We start from the raw sequence: 20983 nt of genomic DNA, 5'->3' as shown, positions 1-20983 counted from the left end.
GCCCCTGTGTAGCTTTAGGTGAAATTCAAAACAAAACCTGTGCTGTGTCCTCTTCGGGTATCGAAACCTCTAATGTTTCCAATCGTTTTCTAGGCTTTAATGCTAGCAAAACACAAAAATATATTCGACCTTTAGCGAGAAAAATATCAGTTTGGTTAAGGAAAAGGAAAAAAAGAATATTAAACAATTTCTCACTGGAAAACGTTGCTAGTACCTTATTTTCACGGGTTGAAAGTTTGGTCAAGGAAAAGGAAAAAAAGAATATTAAACAATTTCTCACTGGAAAACGTTGCTAGTACTTTATTTTCACGGGTTGAAAGTTTGGTCAAGGAAAAGGAAAAAAAGAATATTAAACAATTTCTCACTGGAAAACGTTGCTAGTACCTTATTTTCACGGGTTGAAAGTTTGCTCAAGGAAAAGGAAAAAAAGAATATTAAACAATTTCTCACTGGAAAACGTTGCTAGTACCTTATTTTCACGGGTTGAAAGTTTGGTCAAGGAAAAGGAAAAAAAGAATATTAAACAATTTCTCACTGGAAATGGTTGCTAGTACCTTATTTTCACGGGTTGAAAGTTTGGTCAAGGAAAAGGAAAAAAGAATATTAAACAATTTCTCACTGGAAAACGTTGCTAGTACCTTATTTTCACGGGTTGAAAGTTTGGTCAAGGGAAAGGAAAAAAGAATATTAAACAATTTCTCACTGGAACACGTTGCTAGTACCTTATTTTCACGGGTTGAAAGTTTGGTCAAGGAAAAGAAAAAAAGAATATATTAAACAATTTCTCACTGGAAATGGTTGCTAGTACCTTATTTTCACGGGTTGAAAGTTTGGTCAAGGAAAAGGAAAAAAGAATATTAAACAATTTCTCACTGGAACACGTTGCTAGTACCTTATTTTCACGGGTTGAAAGTTTGGTCAAAGAAAAGGAAAAAAGAATATTAAACAATTTCTCACTGGAAAACATTGCTAGTACCTTATTTTCACGGGTTGAAAGTTTGGTCAAGGAAAAGGAAAAAAGAATATTAAACAATTTCTCACTGGAAAACGTTGCTAGTACCTTATTTTTACGGGTTGAAAGTTTGGTCAAGGAAAAGGAAAAAAAGAATATTAAACAATTTCTCACTCGAAAACGTTGCTAGTACCTTATTTTCACGGGTTGAAAGTTTGGTCAAGGAAAAGGAAAAAAGAATATTAAACAATTTCTCACTGGAAAACGTTGCTAGTACCTTATTTTCACGGGTTGAAAGTTTGGTCAAGGAAAAGAAAAAAAGAATATATTAAACAATTTCTCACTGGAAAACGTTGCTAGTACCTTATTTTCACGGGTTGAAAGTTTGGTCAAGGAAAAGGAAAAAAGAATATTAAACAATTTCTCACTGGAAAACGTTGCTAGTACCTTATTTTCACGGGTTGAAAGTTTGGTCAAGGAAAAGGAAAAAAGAATATTAAACAATTTCTCACTGGAAAACGTTGATAGTACCTTATTTTCACGGGTTGAAAGTTTGGTCAAGGAAAAGAAAAAAATAATATATTAAACAATTTCTCACTGGAAATGGTTGCTAGTACCTTATTTTCACGGGTTGAAAGTTTGGTCAAGGAAAAGGAAAAGAATATTAAACAATTTCTCACTGGAAAACGTTGCTAGTACCTTATTTTCACGGGTTGAAAGTTTGGTCAAGGAAAAGAAAAAAAAAGAATATATTAAACAATTTCTCACTGGAAAACGTTGCTAGTACCTTATTTTCACGGGTTGAAAGTTTGGTCAAGGAAAAGGAAAAAAAAGAATATTAAACAATTTCTCACTGGAAAACGTTGCTAGTACCTTATTTTCGCGGGTTGAAAGTTTGGTCAAGGAAAAGGAAAAAAAGAATATTAAACAATTTCTCACTGGAAAACGTTGCTAGTACCTTATTTTCACGGGTTGAAAGTTTGGTCAAGGAAAAGAAAAAAAAGAATATATTAAACAATTTCTCACTGGAAATGGTTGCTAGTACCTATATTTTCACGGGTTGAAAGTTTGGTCAAGGAAAAGGAAAAAGAATATTAAACAATTTCTCACTGGAAAACGTTGCTAGTACCTTATTTTCACGGGTTGAAAGTTTGGTCAAGGAAAAGGAAAAAAGAATATTAAACAATTTCTCACTGGATAACGTTGCTAGTACCTTATTTTCACGGGTTGAAAGTTTGGTCAAGGAAAAGAAAAAAATAATATATTAAACAATTTCTCACTGGAAATGGTTGCTAGTACCTTATTTTCACGGGTTGAAAGTTTGGTCAAGGAAAAGGAAAAAGAATATTAAACAATTTCTCACTGGAACACGTTGCTAGTACCTTATTTTCACGGGTTGAAAGTTTGGTCAAGGAAAAGGAAAAAAGAATATTAAACAATTTCTCACTGGAAAACATTGCTAGTACCTTATTTTCACGGATTGAAAGTTTGATCAAGGAAAAGGAAAAAAGAATATTAAACAATTTCTCACTGGAAAACGTTGCTAGTACCTTATTTTCACGGGTTGAAAGTTTGGTCAAGGAAAAGAAAAAAAGAATATATTAAACAATTTCTCACTCGAAAACGTTGCTAGTACCTTATTTTCACGGGTTGAAAGTTTGGTCAAGGAAAAGAAAAAAAAGAATATTAAACAATTTCTCACTGGAAAACGTTGCTAGTACCTTATTTTCACGGGTTGAAAGTTTGGTCAAGGAAAAGGAAAAAAGAATATTAAACAATTTCTCACTCGAAAACGTTGCTAGTACCTTATTTTCACGGGTTGAAAGTTTGGTCAAGGAAAAGGAAAAAAAGAATATTAAACAATTTCTCACTGGAAAACGTTGCTAGTACCTTATTTTCACGGGTTGAAAGTTTGGTCAAGGAAAAGAAAAAAAGAATATATTAAACAATTTCTCACTGGAAATGGTTGCTAGTACCTTATTTTCACGGGTTTAAAGTTTGGTCAAGGAAAAGGAAAAAAGAATATTAAACAATTTCTCACTGGAAAACGTTGCTAGTACCTTATTTTCACGGGTTGAAAGTTTGGTCAAGGAAAAGGAAAAAAGAATATTAAACAATTTCTCACTGGAACACGTTGCTAGTACCTTATTTTCACGGGTTGAAAGTTTGGTCAAAGAAAAGGAAAAAAGAATATTAAACAATTTCTCACTGGAAAACATTGCTAGTACCTTATTTTCACGGGTTAAAAGTTTGGTCAAGGAAAAGGAAAAAAGAATATTTAACAATTTCTCACTGGAAAACGTTGCTAGTACCTTATTTTCACGGGTTGAAAGTTTGGTCAAGGAAAAGAAAAAAAGAATATATTAAACAATTTCTCACTCGAAAACGTTGCTAGTACCTTATTTTCACGGGTTGAAAGTTTGGTCAAGGAAAAGGAAAAAAAGAATATTAAACAATTTCTCACTGGAAAACGTTGCTAGTACCTTATTTTCACGGGTTGAAAGTTTGGTCAAGGAAAAGGAAAAAAGAATATTAAACAATTTCTCACTGGAAAACGTTGCTAGTACCTTATTTTCACGGGTTGAAAGTTTGGTCAAGGAAAAGAAAAAAAGAATATATTAAACAATTTCTCACTGGAAATGGTTGCTAGTACCTTATTTTCACGGGTTGAAAGTTTGGTCAAGGAAAAGGAAAAAAGAATATTAAACAATTTCTCACTGGAAAACGTTGCTAGTACCTTATTTTCACGGGTTGAAAGTTTGGTCAAGAAAAAGGAAAAAAGAATATTAAACAATTTCTCACTGGAACACGTTGCTAGTACCTTATTTTCACGGGTTGAAAGTTTGGTCAAAGAAAAGGAAAAAAGAATATTAAACAATTTCTCACTGGAAAACATTGCTAGTACCTTATTTTCACGGGTTAAAAGTTTGGTCAAGGAAAAGGAAAAAGGAATATTTAACAATTTCTCACTGGAAAACGTTGCTGGTACCTTATTTTTACGGGTTGAAAGCCCTAATTTATGGTTATCTTACCGGTATAATCTTAGTAAATTCAAGATTTTTTCCAAACGTTACACAATTCAGATGTATTTACAATCTGGGTCTGATTAAGTTGCACTTTTAGAAGAAACTTGTAATTCTTCGTTGTTTCGGGAAATGTAATCTCATTTTAATCGTAAGAGGTCGGACGTAGCTTAATGGATAACGTGCTCAGTCTGCAAAACTGAAGGTTCATGATTCACAACCTTTGCCACAAAAACACTGTCCACAGTTTGTGACTATGAGTTAGATTTAAAAGTGATGGTCAAATCCCATTACCTGGTCAGGCGAGAGTAGTCCAAGCACTTATGGGCGGGTGGGTGTTATTGACTAGTCAATTTCCCTCCAATTGACAATAAAAAATTATAAACGGGTTATGCGCAGCTAGCCTTTTTTTTTTGTAACACTGCGCAGGAATTATAAAAAGAACAGACTTTTATTTATAGATTCTAGTGTATAAAATTTTATTTATTTTGTAATCATGCACTTGGTTTGTAAGAATTAACCGTTCCAAAATTATTTCAAACTCTTTTATAGATAGGACTAATTCTTTTCCTCTTAGTGTTGTTAGTTACATCTATTAAAACTTTCATGCTTGATTTCCATATAATAATAATTACAAATAACACAAAAAAATATGACAGAACTTGCTACACGTCACAGTCACAGGTTAAACGAGCAAATTCGAAAGACAATTCTGCTTCATGATAGAATTCGCTGGTTCTAAATTAGTTTGCTATCACACTCTCGTTTCATGTTATCAGTGGAACATTCGTCACGTTTATTTATAGTGCTGTGACATGAAACCGCTAAAATCTCTCCCCTTTTGCACATCACGAGTTTTTATGCTTAAATTTATTGTACTTGGAAAATTTAAAACGTCTGTTTCCACGAGACAAAATTTGAACCGAAAAAGAAAAACTTCTAAGTCTAAGAATAAAAGAACAAACACGTCTGGAGAGAAATACAGTAAGCATGTCTTGAAATGTTTAATGTAATTTAGTTCTTGCATACTTAATTAGCTTCTTATAAAAGAAGATATAGCAAGTTAAATATAAAAAGCAACAGAAACAGTGTTTCGTGTGATGCCCTAAATCTGACATATTGTCACAAGCATTAAGGTAAATAATTGTGATAATGGTCACAGATAACGACTATCTTCAAGAGATAATGTTTGATAACGAAATATAACAAAACCAACTGTTTCGGTGGTTATTTTAAGTACAACTGCTTACAGCTAGCAGATATTTAGGGCGGTAAAACGTTGGAACATACTGTAAAGTAGTAGATCTCAAGCCTAACTGAACTTTAACTCTGAGCTGTGAGGTAAGAACATGTCTAGTGGCAGGTGAAGATTACATTCCTGTGAAGTTTGTACGCGCTTATTAATTTTGGTTGTCCTATAAAGTTTGTACACTTTTTGTTTTTTAATTTTGGTGAGAAATGAGTTTCGACGCAGATTTCAGCTAAGCAGGATTTGCTCCTGTCCTCGATTGATCTCTCTTATGATTGGCTGTTGGTTTCTCGAGTCCGTCCCCACTAAGCAATGCTCATGCTATCAAAACAAGTTAGTATAGTTGCTTGCAGAGGTGAAAATGACTCTCTCTTTTCCAAAGTCAAGCCATGAGAGCACCTAAAAACGTAGATGGCAGTTTAGTCAGTGTGATCCTGCCAATGAAATGTCCAGATGCCTGAAGAGATAGGAGAAGCAGAGTTCTTACGGTGTTGTTATCAATGATTTGGATGATACGACCTCACCTCAACGAAGTAGGCCATAACTCGTATGTTTAACAGTCAAAGGTGAGAGTTATGCTAACTAATGTCCGCGCCAATCCCAGGTCGAAAAACTAGTCGATCAGCGCCTCGCTTCTCATTAGAAAGATGGACTATTTTCAGTTAAAGAAACATCTATAAAAAAAGGTCTGTGTTAGCCGTTGATTAGGAAACTCAACAAAAAAGAAAAAAACGTGTGTGGGTAGGAAACGTTAGGAAGGCCTTAGCAGGTCTTTTTCTGTAAGTGGTATATATACGGTAGTAATAAGTGTTAGGGTTGCACTTTTGGAGGTGTTCACGTGCGATTATGAGTTTCTTTCACAGCCCCAACACTGAAGCTAAAGGCGATATTGTAGTTAAACAAGTTACCTCATGTACAGAAACATGTTACCTCTGTTTGTAAGTTCATCCTTAACATACAGTATTCGATCCCAGTTTCAACAATGTCCCAAGACTTTAGTAATATTTCTACTGCTTCTCATACAGCCGGTGATAGGGTGCGGACCCGGGCGTGGAAGTGCCATCAGACAGAGATCGCGCAAACTTACCCCGTTAGTTTTTAAACAGTATGTGCCGAACGTTGCCGAGACGACTCTGACAGCAAGTGGACTGAGAGAAGGAATTATTAGACGAGACGACGAGAGATTTAAGGAATTAGTGCCGAATTATAACTTGGTTATCATATTCAAAGACGAAGAAGGAACTGCTGCTGACCGACTTATGACACAAGTAAGTCAACTGATGTCGGTACGAAACTATAGCAGTAGGAGTTTGACACTGCGAAAGATGTCGGTAATCCAACTCGTACTGACATCAGTGTACTAAATAATTATGCCTTTAAACGATGTTCAACGAGAAATTTAATCAACTGGATAATTAATTCGTAAATAGAACAACAACATTTACAGTATATATGCAAGTTCTGGTTATATTAACTAGAACGTTTCAATCCATAGTATCGGGTGGTCATCAGGTAAGAATTGCATTGAAAACAGGCAGTTGAATGTGGAATCTCTCGATGAAGTAACTCCATTGTTTAACGAATTCATGAATAATCAGAGATGTTTGTTCACTTAACATATTTACAACGACTGCCCTTTCTGTTAATCTAACTCTCGCGTGATGATGACCCAATGGGTCAAAACGTTGTAGTTATTAAAATTAAAACTTGTCTACTGTAATAATTGTTGTTACCGTATTTTTTTTTTAATTAATTATTCACCAAAACTGTATTTCAGTGTCGTATGTTAAGTCAAATGTCTTCAGTTATTTCTTGGTCTATATGTTTCTCGGATAATATACGACAAAATGCGCTGCTCTTTCAAACCAATATAATTATTTTGTGTTACAAGTTACAGTTTTTTACAATAGGATTTGTTTATTGAACGAGTACTACGCCGTTCCGATTATTTTAAAGTACAGAATACAATTATTATATAACTATTGTTGTAATGTAACGTTTTAATAATACAATTTTCAAAGTTAGTATCTCGAGTTAATTTCACAATAACACAACTATCATGTTTTCTTTACGTTGTTAAACAGCAATTGTGGTTGTAGTGTTACCAGTCCTGTATTGTTGCAGGTGATGATGTAACAGATACGTATAATGAATAATACATTGCTACGCTATCATAGTAAATCCACGAGGTAAAAAGACACGATACCGTTTTAAAGTGAACGTTCGTGTTATCTTTTTCTCGAGTATATTTCTCCATGATAAGTTCTGACGGAGAACCGCAGAACCCGTAAGATAGTTCTATATGACAAATGCAGTAGTATTTATAAAACTCAAACTCGGAAGACATGTTTTTTTTTAGGCAAACAGTGTTTGAACAGCAGAATGTTTCTTAACTTTTCATAACGTTCTTTCTTTGCCTTAAGGATTGTTGGTGTTATTATATGTGTTAAAATTTCAACTTGTAATTTTTAGGTCTTTGATCTAAAAGCTTCGTGTCAAAACGAATACTCAATACCAGCAATACGGTTATGTCTCTATCTTTAATTGCTATTGAAACTTCAGACCAGCAACAGTACGGTTATGTCTCTATCTTTAATTGCTATTGAAACTTCAGACCAGCAACAGTACGGTTATGTCTCTATCTTTAATTGCTATTGAAACTTCAGACCAGCAACAGTACGGTTATGTCTCTATCTTTAATTGCTATTGAAACTTCAGACCAGCAACAGTACGGTTATGTCTCTATCTTAAATTGCTATTGAAACTTCAGACCAGCAACAGTACGGTTATGTCTCTATCTTAAATTGCTATTGAAACTTCAGACCAGCAACAGTACGGTTATGTCTCTATCTTTAATTGCTATTGAAACTTCAGACCAGCAACAGTACGGTTATGTCTCTATCTTTAATTGCTATTGAAACTTCAGACCAGCAACAGTACGGTTATGTCTCTATCTTTAATTGCTATTGAAACTTCAGACCAGCAACAGTACGGTTATGTCTCTATCTTAAATTGCTATTGAAACTTCAGACCAGCAACAGTACGGTTATGTCTCTATCTTAAATTGCTATTGAAACTTCAGACCAGCAACAGTACGGTTATGTCTCTATCTTTAATTGCTATTGAAACTTCAGACCAGCAACAGTACGGTTATGTCTCTATCTTTAATTGCTATTGAAACTTCAGACCAGCAACAGTACGGTTATGTCTCTATCTTTAATTGCTATTGAAACTTCAGACCAGCAACAGTACGGTTATGTCTCTATCTTAAATTGCTATTGAAACTTCAGATATGAAATTTTTCATATTGATAAATGAATGTTTTAGATGCCGTAGACATCGGACCAGTTTAAAAATGTTCACAGTTCTGATATTGTTACACGTGTTTCCTCTTTCTCAAAATTACTGAATGTTTTAGATGCCGCAGATCTCGGGCCAGTCTATGTACATATAATATGTCATATTATAGATTTATGGAAACCTCAGCTCATATTGTATAGTTTATTAATTTTAACTAAAATCTACACAAGGGCTGTCTGATGTTTGTTAACGGAATCAAACCCGAATTTCAGACTTGTAAATTCGTAGAGTTCCTCTCCTTTCACTATTGTGGAGAACTGTAATATTTAAATATTGTCGCATAACCCTTAATTATAACGTGATTATCACAAAGAAAGATATATCTTTGTTAGCTAAGTTTTTTTCTCTTGGCTCAACTGAAACTTCACTACTTGTAACCCTAAATGTGGGACTCAATCCTCGAGACATACACAGTGAAAAACATCCATTTTGTAGTTTTATACTAAACCAAATTGGAACACTGGTATCTGGGATAAAGAATAGCGACGTCTGGAACAATTATCTAATCAAAATTTATTTTGTCATACATTTTGTATGAACCTGTGTCATGTGTAATGAACGTGCCTGGTAGTCAGGGCGCTCGACTCGTAATCTGAGGCTCGCGGGCTTGAATTCCACCCCCGGTTATGATCGCCTCATTTGTGTTTTAATGTGTGGGTCAATCCCTACATTCATTGATAAAAGAGTACCATTAGAGTTGTCCGTCTAACATATCACTTTACAAGTAGAGAAGGATAAAACAGATAGGTCTCAAGTAGTTTTGCGCGAAGTTCGAAAAAAATAAACACGTTGGGCACATGAATCCAAGATGGCGCGGTTGTATGTATGTATATACATATATATATACACGTGTGTGTTACATAAAGTATTTTCCTATGTTGTAATTTTTTATCGCTCGAAAAGGTCCGGCATGGCCAGGTGGATTAAGGCGTTCGACTCGTAATCTCAGAATCGTGGGTTTGAATCTCCGTCACACCAAAACATGCTCGCCCTTTCAGCCGTGGGGGCGTTATAATGTGACGGTCAATTCTACTATTCGTTGGTAAAAGAGTAGCCCAAGAGTTGGCGGTGGGTAGTGATGACAAGCTGCCTTCCCTCTAGTCTTACACTGCTAAATTAGGAACGGCTAGCGCAGATAGCCCTCGAGTAGCTTTGAGAAATATTCAAAAACACAAACAAAACAATCGCTCGTAAATAAATTAAGAACAAACATTTACCGCAATGCCATCATTACTTACCAAAAATAACTTAAAACTATAAGATAAAATTGTTTGTTCTATTGTACTTTATATACTCACGCCCAAGCAGCTTGTTAAGTTATTAGGTACTTCAGACGGAATAGCTTTGACTGATTCCGGCTGTGCGACGTGTAACTAGTTTATTTGTCTGATCAACTGATTTACGTCTTAAATATACTTTAATATTTAAATAATAAAATTAAAGCGTTTGTTTTTTTTTATTTCTACAATAGTTTCGATACTGTTTAGTTTTACATCTTTTATGCTTGAATTGCGGTCAAACTATTTTTACACAATGCACTGAGGGAAAAGTAAAGCACCATTTTACACAAAACTTATAGGAGTGATTGTTTTTAGCAGGAAGCTCACGTGTGTGGACAAAGAATCGTAAAACGTGTTTAGAATATTAATAGAGGTATCGGAGGGTAGATAACTAAAGAGGCGTAAGAGGTACAAATAAAGATTGGATTGTGTACCTTTTTTACGAATTACGAAATTACTGCACTTCATAAAACCATTTATCAGGATGTACTTATAATGTTGGGTTGGGCTGAGTTACAAAAATGGCTGTCGCTTTTAGTCGCTTATTCTACAATACAAATAACTTCGAAAGTTGAGTTACAGCTTTATCCAAGCATCTAGTTGTCATTATCTAATGTTTCACAGCTTGTAAGACTCCCAGTGTCATTGAAAAGTGTTGTTAAAGTGGAGAACTTGAAACTTACTAAAATAATAAATTGTTCGTAATGACGAGAAACCCACTTGAAGTAAAAATGTATTCTCAAGACAACTGCTATAGGTATTAACTCTTTAATTAAAATATAGTACGAAACGTTGTTCTGTACTGAGTTTTAATTACGTTTTTAATATTCATATCAGCCTCAGGCGTATTGAGAAAACAAAAGGTTCACATTTCTTTTCCCGTTCTAATCGAACAGTGTGAGAAGTTTTTGTAATAACTTCAGAACGACAGAGAAGCACTTTAAAAGCACTTGGTAACAGGCTATCCCTAATCTCGTTAGTGCTTAGTATAAGGTGAAAAAACAACAACATAATTTTATTGTAAAGGATGTTATTACTGCACCTTGAAGTTAGCTTTCTTACACGAATCTGTTGTTCTTTTAGATAGCTTAAGTACATGGTGAAACAAGAATTACCAGCCAATAACAGATGAAAATTAGAAGACTGTTACATATATAATACTCGATGCTTTGTACACTATACAATCGGTGTCTTCAGGGAGCCAACCTCTATATTATTTACGGAGTGAATGAGTGTAATAAATTAATACATACAGTATTAAGATTTATTACACTAGCTACAAGGGGAAAAAAAGTCTCAAAATAAATAATAAACTATTTTGTAAATATAAATATAAATAAATATAAAATGATGTAGAGCTGATACACCAAAATACTTTTCATGTGTTCTTTTCTTACTGTACGTTCCTTAACACAAAGTCCAAAGAGGTCAGTATTATGACCAGTGATGGTTAATAATATATTTTAGCCAGCTATATGGTATATTATCAATATCTGAAGTAATTCTACAAGAGCTATAAATAAACTGACAAAACAAATGTGATATTCACTATATATATTACCATTGAATTATAAAAATAAAACACATGTTTATTTATCTACCTACTTCAGTGAAACTGTTTAAAAATAAAGGAACATTAGCTTAAAATATTACATAAATTAAGTTCAACGTAGTGATGACAACACCAACCAATAGTGACGAAGAACGATGTAGTGATGACAACACCAACCAATAGTGACGAAAAACGATGTAGTGATGACAACACCAACCAATAGTGACGAAGTACGATGTAGTGATGACAACACCAACCAATAGTGACGAAGTACGATGTAGTGATGACAACACCAACCAATAGTGACGAAGAACGATGTAGTGATGACAATACCAACCAATAGTGACGAAGTACGATGTAGTGATGACAACACCAACCAATAGTGACGAAGAACGATGTAGTGATGACAATACCAACCAATAGTGACGAAGTACGATGTAGTGATGACAATACCAACCAATAGTGACGAAGAACGATGTAGTGATGACAACACCAACCAATAGTGAGGAAGTACGATGTAGTGATGACAACACCAACCAATAGTGACGAAGTACGATGTAGTGATGACAACACCAACCAATAGTGACGAAGTACGATGTAGTGATGACAATACCAACCAATAGTGATGAAGTACGATGTAGTGATGACAATACCAACCAATAGTGATGAAGTACGATGTAGTGATGACAATACCAACCAATAGTGAGGAAGTACGATGTAGTGATGACAACACCAACCAATAGTGATGAAGTACGATGTAGTGATAACAATACCAACCAATAGTGATGAAGTACGACGTAGTGATGACAACACCAACCAATAGTGACGAAGTACGATGTAGTGATGACAATACCAACCAATAGTGACGAAGTACGATGTAGTGATGACAATACCAACCAATAGTGAGGAAGTACGATGTAGTGATGACAACACCAACCAATAGTGATGAAGTACGATGTAGTGATGACAACACCAACCAATAGTGATGAAGTACGATGTAGTGATGACAACACCAACCAATAGTGATGAAGTACGATGTAGTGATGACAATACCAACCAATAGTGATGAAGTACGATGTAGTGATGACAATACCAACCAATAGTGACGAAGTACGATGTAGTGATGACAACACCAACCAATAGTGACGAAGTACGTTGTAGTGATGACAATACCAACCAATAGTGACGAAGTACGATGTAGTGATGACAACACCAAACAATAGTGACGAAGTACGATGTAGTGATGACAACACCAACCAATAGTGACGAAGTACGTTGTAGTGATGACAATACCAACCAATAGTGACGAAGTACGATGTAGTGATGACAATACCAACCAATAGTGACGAAGTACGTTGTAGTGATGACAATACCAACCAATAGTGACGAAGTACGATGTAGTGATGACAATACCAACCAATAGTGATGAAGTACGATGTAGTGATGACAATACCAACCAATAGTGACGAAGTACGATGTAGTGATGACAACACCAACCAATAGTGACGAAGTACGATGTAGTGATGACAATACCAACCAATAGTGACGAAGTACGATGTAGTGATGACAATACCAACCAATAGTGACGAAGTACGATGTAGTGATGACAACACCAACCAATAGTGACGAAGTACGATGTAGTGATGACAATACCAACCAATAGTGACGAAGTACGATGTAGTGATGACAATACCAACCAATAGTGAGGAAGTACGATGTAGTGATGACAATACCAACCAATAGTGACGAAGAACGATGTAGTGATGACAATACCAACCAATAGTGACGAAGTACGATGTAGTGATGACAACACCAACCAACATTGACGAAGTACGACGTAGTGATGACAATACCAACCAATAGTGACGAAGTACGATGTAGTGATGACAATACCAACCAATAGTGATGAAGTACGACGTAGTGATGACAATACCAACCAACATTGACGAAGTACGACGTAGTGATGACAATACCAACCAATAGGGATGAAGACATAAAATCATATAAACATCACTACTACGTAGCCAACTATTTCCAATAATTTGTATTTACAAGTAAATATTGAATTCCTATTAGCTGTGTGAATTCAAGTTTGAATAAAATTAGTTGAACCGAATTGTGCTACACAGTCTTCAACTCGGTACATGCTGGTTACTTACGCTGCGTATTTCATATAGTTTTGTGTACCTATCTTGTTTCTGTGATTTTTGGTATTGTTGTCCCTATATAATACTAGATAATTACCAATATTTTTACTTGTGTTAACGATAACAAAAAAGTTCCTTAAAAATAAGAGGCAATTATATTAATTTGTTATTAATGGGTCGTGTGTTTGTCTTAGAGCAAACCCACATTGGGCTATCTACTGTGTGCATACTGCTGGGAATCGAAACCTACTGGGCAGATGAATAATAAAAGGGAATATACAAAAATAGTATAGTACAGAATCATTGTATTATACGTAATGTAGGTTCTGCATGGCCAGGTGGTTAAGGTACTTGACTGGTAAACTAAGGGTCGCTGGTTCGAATTCCCGTCGCACCAGACATGCTCGCCATTTCAGCCGTAAGGGCGTTATAATGTAACTATCAATGCCACTATTCGTTGGTAAAAGAGTAGCCCAAGAGTTGGCGGTAGGTGGTAATGGCTAGCTGCCTTCCCTCTAGTCTTACACTGCAGAAATAGGGACAGCTAGCGCAGATAGCTCTTGTGTAGCTTTAGGCGAATTTCAAAAACAAACAAACAAATTATACATAACGTCTCATATGGTGATATTTTGCTCACTATGAAGAAGTGGCTCATTTCTTTAAAAGAAAGAAAAGCAAACTATTTTACTTGTGGTAACAATTTTAACTACTTTCCCACTATAACGTAATATTACAAATTTGTTAAGTTTATAATTGAATATCAAAATGCAAGAAAGACTGAAAGTCAGAAGACAGGCGTATATCCGTTGGTTTTTTACTTTTTGAACTGGATTCAATATTTGATGGTTCGACACCCGTTTGAACCAAAAACTCTCGCTCTGGACACTGATATATGCAGGTGAGTTATAAAAGTAACAGGCAGATCCGACTTTTCGAGAATTTTCTCAACACTAGTCTAATTTTCTCAGAAACATGTTTTCCCACATTAACTTTAACTGAAATAAACTGATAAATATATTTTATAATCTAATTATTTATTACTCATTTTTTTGGTTTCTTAAATGTTAGGCGTAAGAATCAAAAGGTTCTTGATATAAATTCCTACTAATTTTAAAAACATTTTTTTGTAGCTAGACGCTATCTTTACAATTTCTTTATTGTATAGTAATAAAGACTGTATTCCCCCGATAGCACAGCGGTAAGTCTACGGATTTACAACGCTAAAATAAGGGATTCGATTCCCCTCGATGGACTCAGCAGATAGTCCGATGTGGTTTTGGTATAAGAAAATATACACACACGCAGATTACAAGTTTGGCATAAAATAAATTGCTTCAACTAAACGACTGCTAGAAATTTATAGCATAATACCATCGGTTTGTTTTGAATTTCACGCAAAGCTACACGAGTGCTATCTGCGCTAGCCGCCCCTAATTTAGCAGTGTAAAACTAGAGGGTAGGCAGCTAGCCATTACCACCAACCGCTAACACTTGGGGTACTCTTTTACCAACGAATCGTGGGATTGACCACACATTATAACATCCTTACGGCTGAAAGGGCGAGCATGTTTAGTGTGACGGAGATTCGAACCCGCGACCCTCGGATTACAAGTCGAATGCCTTAACTACCTGGCCAACCTAATACGAAGCTATTCCTAGTGCTTTTGTTAGAAATATTTGAAAAAAGCCCCTCCTAGTGGCTCAGCGGTATGTCTTCGGACTTACAACGCTAAAAACCGCGTTTCGATACTCGTGGTGGACAGAGCACAGGTAGCCCATTGGGTAGCTTTGTGCTTAATTCCAAACAACAACAATATTTGAAAAAAAGATCGTTCTTCCTATAAAAGCAAGAAAATTAATAATTGGATGTGGAAAGATTTTAACTGCCTGATGGCGTTTATTTTACGTTAATTTAAAATGCTTAACAACACGAATGACTTAGTCATTCTCAAACAGTTTAGTTATTTATAATGTTCTATAGTAAGCACAATACCAAACAATAGGCTGTATATGATTTTCTCACCACGAGTATCGAGACCTGATTTTTTTATGTTATAATCCTTCAAATGTATCGCTGAACCAACAAGGAACGCTTTAGACAGAAAGGCTGTAATTGTTTCGGACTAAGCCTTTTAAAGCTAATTTATTTTCCTGTTCACATCAGTTAAATGTTGATGATAACGCACTCTGTAAAGTAATAAATATAGAATATTCAGTGTTTCATGTAGTTTACGTTTGTTGTTGTTTTCGCTTCTATTATATAACTATATTTTGTTTCAAATGCATGTTATTAGATACTAGAAATGTATAGCATGCTTTACTTTTCAAGCAAGACCCGCCATGGCCAGGTGGTTAAAGCACTCGCAATATGAGAGACGCAGATTCGAACCCCCGTTACATTACACATGTTCGATCTTTCAGCTGTGGGGGCATTATAATGCGACGGTCAATCCCATTATTCGTTGGTGAAAGAGTAGCCCAAAAGATGGCGGTGGGCGGTGATGGCTAGCTGCCTTCCCTTTACTCTTACATTACTAAATTTGGGACGGCTAGTGCAAATAGGCCCCGTGTAACTTTGCGCTAAATTAACAAAAAAAAAACACGCCCCCACGGCTGAAAGAGCAAGCATATTTAGTGTGACAGAGATTCGAACCTGCAATCATCAGAATACGAATCGAGAACCCTAACCACCTGGCCATACCTTCTTTCCAATTACACATATATTTTAATATACAAATAATAATGCAATTTATATTAATAGCTATCATAAATAACAATGCGCACACACAAGTTCTACAAACTTACAAATAATATTGAGTCTTGTATCTGACCTGGAACTTCCTTCATCTTATTGACGATTCACGATGAGTGAATTAATTTCGAATTGATATCGATACAGTTCACTTAAGTGAGAGATAGTTAGATCTTCGCTGATGACATGTGAATTTTTTTTACATCTGAAGCTGTATACTGTCTACGTAAAAATACTAACGTATGATGTTAATCCACTGATAATAAATGGTTTGTAGTATTAGAAAACTATAAACGTTCCTAGTTGAGTATCTGAAGTTTCCAATTAATAAACGTGATCACAATTAAAGCTTTAGAGGTTTATATCATACCAACTTTAGAAAACCAGTAATATATGTATCCTGTCTTTTGGCACCTCGCATCTATTAATTTTATAAGCATAAGGCAACATTCTTGAAATACCAGCTTGCCCAACAATATTAACTTTCACTAATATTTATATACACACACAGTATATCATGATTCTTACACGCGAAAATGTATATCAACTTTAGTAAGTAGGAGAGAATTTCATAATATGAGTTGCACGTATTAACAAATATATACTTAACTAAAACAAGGATATTAAAATAAATATATAATAGCGAATGCGTCACCTACCTTCGCCAATTTTTAATTAAGATATTATATACACAAATACACATTGTGAAGAATACAATAAATACAATGCATTATAAAATATTGAAATAATTAAACAACTTCAAACATCATTACAGTATATAACACAATTAGTTATTAACCACGTCACTACTGTTTGTCATGGTAGTACTTATTAATCCCGTCACTACTGTTTGTCATGGTAGTACTTATTAACCACGTCACTACTGTTTGTTATGGTAGTACTTATTAACCACGTCACTACTGTTTGTTATGGTAGTACTTATTAACCACTTTACTACTGTTTGTTATGGTAGTACTTATTAACCACGTCACTACTGTTTGTTATGGAAGTACTTATTAACCACGTCACTACTGTTTGTCATGGTGGTGCTTATTAACCACGTTACTACTGTTTGTCATGGTACTACTTATTAACCACGTCACTACTGTTTGTCATGGTAGTACTTATTAACCACGTCACTACTGTTTGTCATGGTACTACTTATTAACCACGTCACTACTGTTTGTCATGGTAGTACTTATTAACCACGTCACTACTGTTGGTTATGGTAGTGCTTATTAATCACGTTACTACTGTTTGTTATGGTTGTACTTATTAATCACGTTACTACTGTTTGTTATGGTAGTGCTTATTAATCACGTTACTACTGTTTGTTATGGTTGTACTTATTAATCACGTTACTACTGTTTGTCATGGTAGTGCTTATTAATCACGTTACTACTGTTTGTTATGGTTGTACTTATTAATCACGTTACTACTGTTTGTCATGGTAGTGCTTATTAACCACGTTACTACTGTTTGTCATGGTAGGAGTTATTAACCACGTCACTACTGTTTGTCATGGTAGTACTTATTAACCACGTCACTACTATTTTTTATGGTAGTACTTATTAACCACGTCACTACTGTTTGTCATGGTAGTACTTATTAACCACGTCACTACTATTTTTTATGGTAGTACTTATTAACCACGTCACTACTGTTTGTCATGGTAGTGCTTATTAATCACGTTACTACTGTTTGTTATGGTTGTACTTATTAATCACGTTACTACTGTTTGTCATGGTAGTGCTTATTAACCACGTTACTACTGTTTGTCATGGTAGGAGTTATTAACCACGTCACTACTGTTTGTCATGGTAGTACTTATTAACCACGTCACTACTGTTTTTTTGGTGGTGTACTTATTAACCACGTTACTACTGTTTGTCATGGTGGTGCTTATTAACCACGTTACTACTGTTTGTCATGGTGGTGCTTATTAACCACGTCACTACTGTTTGTTATGGTGGTGCTTATTAACCACGTTACTACTGTTTGTTATGGTAGTGCTTATTAACCACGTCACTACTGTTTGTTATGGTGGTGCTTATTAACCACCTCACTACTGTTTGTTATGGTGGTGCTTATTAACCACGTTACTACTGTTTGTTATGGTGGTACTTATTAACCACGTCACTACTGTTTGTCATGGTGGTGCTTATTAACCACCTCACTACTGTTTGTTATGGTGGTGCTTATTAACCACGTCACTACTGTTTGTCATGGTGGTGCTTATTAACCACCTCACTACTGTTTGTCATGGTGGTGCTTATTAACCACCTCACTACTGTTTGTTATGGTGGTGCTTATTAACCACGTCACTACTGTTTGTCATGGTGGTGCTTATTAACCACCTCACTACTGTTTGTTATGGTGGTGCTTATTAACCACGTCACTACTGTTTGTTATGGTGGTGCTTATTAACCACGTCACTACTGTTTGTTATGGTGGTGCTTATTAACCACATCACTACTGTTTGTTATGGTGGTGCTTATTAACCACATCACTACTGTTTGTCATGGTGGTGCTTATTAACCACGTTACTACTGTTTGTTATGGTGGTGCTTATTAACCACGTTACTACTGTTTGTTATGGTTGTACTTATTAACCACGTTACTACTGTTTGTCATGGTGGTGCTTATTAACCACCTCACTACTGTTTGTTATGGTGGTGCTTATTAACCACGTCACTACTGTTTGTTATGGTGGTGCTTATTAACCACGTTACTACTGTTTGTTATGGTGGTGCTTATTAACCACGTTACTACTGTTTGTTATGGTGGTGCTTATTAACCACGTCACTACTGTTTGTTATGGTTGTGCTTATTAACCACATCACTACTGTTTGTTATGATGGTACTTATTAACCACGTTACTACTGTTTGTTATGGTGGTACTTATTAACCACATCACTACTGTTTGTTATGGTGGTGCTTATTAACCCCGTCACTACTGTTTTTTATGGTGGTGCTTATTAACCACGTTACTACTGTTTGTCATGGTGGTGCTTATTAACCACATCACTACTGTTTGTTATGGTGGTGCTTATTAACCCCGTCACTACTGTTTTTTATGGTGGTGCTTATTAACCACGTTACTACTGTTTGTCATGGTGGTGCTTATTAACCACGTCACTACTGTTTGTTATGGTGGTGCTTATTAACCACGTTACTACTGTTTGTCATGGTGGTGCTTATTAACCACGTCACTACTGTTTGTCATGGTGGTGCTTATTAACCACGTCACTACTGTTTGTCATGGTGGTGCTTATTAACCACGTCACTACTGTTTGTCATGGTGGTGCTTATTAACCACGTTACTACTGTTTGTCATGGTGGTGCTTATTAACCACCTCACTACTGTTTGTTATGGTGGTGCTTATTAACCACGTCACTACTGTTTGTTATGGTGGTGCTTATTAACCACGTTACTACTGTTTGTCATGGTGGTACTTATTAACCACATCACTACTGTTTGTTATGGTGGTGCTTATTAACCACGTTACTACTGTTTGTTATGGTGGTGCTTATTAACCACGTCACTACTGTTTGTTATGGTGGTGCTTATTAACCACGTTACTACTGTTTGTTATGGTGGTACTTATTAACCACGTCACTACTGTTTGTTATGGTGGTGCTTATTAACCACATCACTACTGTTTGTTATGGTGGTGCTTATTAACCACGTTACTACTGTTTGTCATGGTGGTGTACTTATTAACCACGTCACTACTGTTTGTTATGGTGGTGCTTATTAACCACGTCACTACTGTTTGTTATGGTAGTGCTTATTAACCACATCACTACTGTTTGTCATGGTGGTGCTTATTAACCACGTTACTACTGTTTGTTATGGTGGTGCTTATTAACCACGTTACTACTGTTTGTTATGGTGGTGCTTATTAACCACGTCACTACTGTTTGTTATGGTGGTGCTTATTAACCACGTCACTACTGTTTGTTATGGTGGTGCTTATTAACCACGTCACTACTGTTTGTTATGGTGGTGCTTATTAACCACGTTACTACTGTTTGTTATGGTGGTGCTTATTAACCACGTTCACTACTGTTTGTTATGGTGGTGCTTATTAACCACGTTACTACTGTTTGTTATGGTGGTGCTTATTAACCACGTTACTACTGTTTATGGTGGTGCTTATTAACCACGTTACTACTGTTTGTTATGGTGGTGCTTATTAACCACGTTACTACTGTTTGTCATGGTAGTACTTATTAACCACATCACTACTGTTTGTCATGGTGGTGCTTATTAACCACGTTACTACTGTTTTTATGGTGGTGCTTATTAACCACGTTACTACTGTTTGTCATGGTGGTGCTTATTAACCACGTTACTACTGTTTGTTATGGAAGTGCTTATTAACCACGTCACTACTGTTTGTTATGGTGGTGCTTATTAACCACGTTACTACTGTTTGTCATGGTGGTGCTTATTAACCACGTTACTACTGTTTATGGTGGTACTTATTAACCACGTTACTACTGTTTGTTATGGTGGTGCTTATTAACCACATCACTACTGTTTGTTATGGTGGTACTTATTAACCACATCACTACTGTTTGTCATGGTAGTGCTTATTAACCACGTTACTACTGTTTGTTATGGTGGTGCTTATTAACCACGTTACTACTGTTTGTTATGGT

At 35.6% G+C, this 20983-nt stretch overlaps 1 protein-coding gene across 1 annotated transcript in view; it reads left to right on the top strand.

The window, feature by feature from the left end:
- Positions 1-4864: 4864 nt before the first annotated feature.
- Positions 4865-20983, top strand: part of LOC143237904 (sonic hedgehog protein-like) — a 75187-nt gene continuing 59068 nt past the window's right edge. The window contains exon 1 of the mRNA XM_076477641.1: positions 4865-6492. Coding sequence (XP_076333756.1) covers positions 6136-6492 — 357 coding nt within the window. The 5' untranslated portion in view covers positions 4865-6135. The remainder of the gene's footprint in view (positions 6493-20983) is intronic.

Source organism: Tachypleus tridentatus, chromosome 13 (assembly GCF_004210375.1).
Source record: "Tachypleus tridentatus isolate NWPU-2018 chromosome 13, ASM421037v1, whole genome shotgun sequence".
NCBI classification, from domain to species: domain Eukaryota; kingdom Metazoa; phylum Arthropoda; class Merostomata; order Xiphosura; family Limulidae; genus Tachypleus; species Tachypleus tridentatus.
The sequence above is the reverse complement of the archived record's forward strand: the minus strand, read 5'-3'. Positions and strand labels throughout refer to the sequence as shown.